This window comes from Urocampus carinirostris, chromosome 14 (genome assembly GCF_059441175.1).
Source record: "Urocampus carinirostris isolate Australia breed hairy pipefish chromosome 14, RoL_Ucar_1.0, whole genome shotgun sequence".
NCBI lineage: Eukaryota > Metazoa > Chordata > Actinopteri > Syngnathiformes > Syngnathidae > Urocampus > Urocampus carinirostris.
This window is the reverse complement of record NC_142362.1, coordinates 35,325,279-35,328,032: the sequence shown is the minus strand read 5'-3', so window position 1 is coordinate 35,328,032 and position 2,754 is coordinate 35,325,279. Positions and strand designations below refer to the sequence as shown.

Below are 2,754 nucleotides of genomic sequence, written 5' to 3'. Positions count from 1 at the left end.
GCTGGTTTATCAGTGTCATTCAACTGCTAAACTAACTGTAGCTTGTAAGGAGCCATGTGCAGTTGTCTTCTTAAGACACACCAAACAGTTGTAGGAAACTGAAGTTCCCTAATGGCTCCACTGATCAATTTACAAGGGCTCTTGTTCAATCAAGTCTTCTAAAAATGAGAGACATCCTGTTCTTGTAGCTGGGCGTAAGAACCTATCCGGTATAAATTTACCATACCATCTTACTATGGACGTCCTCTCAAGTGGCTCCTTTCTGAATTTTCTGCAAAATGCACATTGAACAACAGTCCATGATTCCATTTTTGAAAATGCAAACACACAAAACGTCTTTTTTGGTTGAGCCAACGCCATTAATAGGTCTAAAAAAAATAATGTTTAAATCAAAAGCCTTACAAAAACCTTAATGTAATTCACAACTTTATCTTACTACCATTCATAGTGAAGGAGGTATAGGGACTTCAAATGTGGCGGAGACTTTCGGAACACCACATACAATATGCCTTTCAGACTTTCTTTCTTGTAAGATATTGTAAAACAGTATTGCGAACCTTAGAGAGATTCAGACCGTAAATAATTGGATTGAGTAACGGCGGAAAGGTGACAATCTGGATGGCCATAAAATTCCTGAGATTCTGTGACATGGAGGAGGTGCCGTAGCGAGCGTACATGAGGTCAAAGAGCAAAGCCACCGTAATGTTCATCAGACACAACAAATGAGGCACGCATGTCTGCCTGAACTTTTTTTTCCCTTCTTTTGAGCGATGAGCTATTTGAACAAGCTGCACATAGTTGCACATAATGAAAACGTCGTGTCCAAAGTAAAATAAGATATTCGTAAATCCGATGATGTTGTTTGCTGTCGTGGGCTGGCAGGACAGTTGAAGGATGGACCAGTTCTCGCAGTAGAGTTTATTGACTTTGTAACCGCAAAGTTCCAATTGGTATGTCATGAATGTCACAATGGTCTGGGTAATCAAAGGTACTACTCTACAATAGGTCACCAACAACACCACCCTGCATTTTGTCATTACAGAGTGATACTGCAACGGCCGGGATATAGCCACAAAGCGGTCATAAGCCAACACGGCTAAACAAGCGATTTCAGATGATGCATACGAATAGATGACAAAGACCTGCATCATACAACCAAAATAAGATATCACGTGATCATCTGACAGCAGATCCTGAAGGAATTTGGGAAAAAAGGCAATCGTCCCATAAAGACCGTTAAAGCATAGATTACATAGAAACATGTACATAGGTTCATGCAGTTTTTTCTCAAGTATGATCGTAACAATAAGAAGACCATTGACCAACACAATAGCCGCGTAACACAACAAGGTAATAGCAAACAGAAACCCTCGGAATCTCTGAGACATGTGACTCAACCCGTTCAAGTGAAAAAATGAAAAGACAGTTGAGTTCGCCATCCTTGATCCATTGGTAACGTCGATACCACTGGCTTGTTTTCTCCGCTCAGTTTCTCCCTTCTTTATGTTTTCAATAGGAAAAGAAGGATAAGGACGCCTTCGCGGCTCGTAATGTGTGCGTCATTTTATCCTTTGCTCAGTGCTTCAGTGCTCCAATCAAGAGACATCCAGTCTAGTCCATCACAAGGGAATTATGATAATTTGTTGTTCCTTGACAAATGTTACAGTGTTTGTATCTTGTTGTAAGCACCTGGATGACACTGAACTTGTTGAATCTCGTGTTTTGCTGACGAATGGTGACAAACTAAAAACAAATAGATAAGTGACAGATTAACTCATTCAATGCCATAACGCAGGGGTCCGGAACCTTTTTGACCAAAAGAGCCATTAAAACAAAAAATATTTTGATTTTCTTTTTGAGAAAGCTACACCATACATTTTAAGGAAAAAAAACAACCAAACCGCCAAACCCGCTCTCCAGACAAAAGCTAATTCTACCGCGCATTTTATTTCACGGTGTGAGGTTTGATCATTTGATCAAATCTACGAAATAATAAATATACCAGAGCCTGTGTCCCATATTAATATAAATAAACCACTTAAAATTGGTCTCCTTGCCACAGTTTCTTAACAATGTTGAGGCTCATTTCTGTTTTTCAAAACATGGTGCAAGCAAATTTATTGTGTAAAAAAGTCACAAAATACTGCAATTGATTATACCAACATATTTACCTTCAGTGCAAATGGCGCTGGGCAAAGAAGAAAAAGTGTGCACGCGCGCTGTGTATAGCTTCGCCTATTCCTACCACTCACCCAAATTACTTTACATGCTTTGCTAAAGCTTCTGGGTAAAACCTTTGTATTGGGTTAAAACTTGTTATGGGGCTTTTCTTCATAAAACGTCTCAACAATAAACATAGATTGTTTAATAAGCTTCTATATAGGGGATTATTTAGTTATGTACAGCCACTGTCAGTCAGTCTGTCAGTGTGACACCTTGACTCTAAACTGTAGTTAAAATTTTGTCCTACGTATAATGGACCAAACTGTTAAAATGTAAACGCTTCAGCTTTGCATGTGCGATAATCAGCTCTGGCTGTAGCAATAAATTGAGGAGTTGCAAAAAATCTATATTATCACTGAGCCATATCTACTCAAGAAAAGAGCCATATATGGATCATGAGCCATAGGTTCCTGTCCCCTGCCATAAAGCATTAATACATTTGCAAAGGCAATGTCCATTAATGCCAAAACGTCACAATATGTTTTTGTTGTTTTATTGTTTTAATGTACTATAAATGGTTTGTTGCTGCTT

General features: G+C 38.8%; 1 protein-coding gene across 1 annotated transcript; it reads right to left on the bottom strand.

The window, feature by feature from the left end:
* Positions 1-512: 512 nt before the first annotated feature.
* LOC148353293 (olfactory receptor 2K2-like) lies at positions 513-1,439 on the bottom strand. The gene has a single exon (XM_088353243.1). The coding sequence runs from the start codon at positions 1,437-1,439 to the stop codon at positions 513-515; it is 927 nt and encodes a 308-aa protein (XP_088209369.1).
* Positions 1,440-2,754: the final 1,315 nt, after the last annotated feature.

Coding starts and splice junctions, on each gene's coding strand:
- LOC148353293 (XM_088353243.1), bottom strand. CDS start 1,439: ATGGCGAACTCAACTGTCTTTTCATTTTTTCACTTGAACGGGTTGAGT.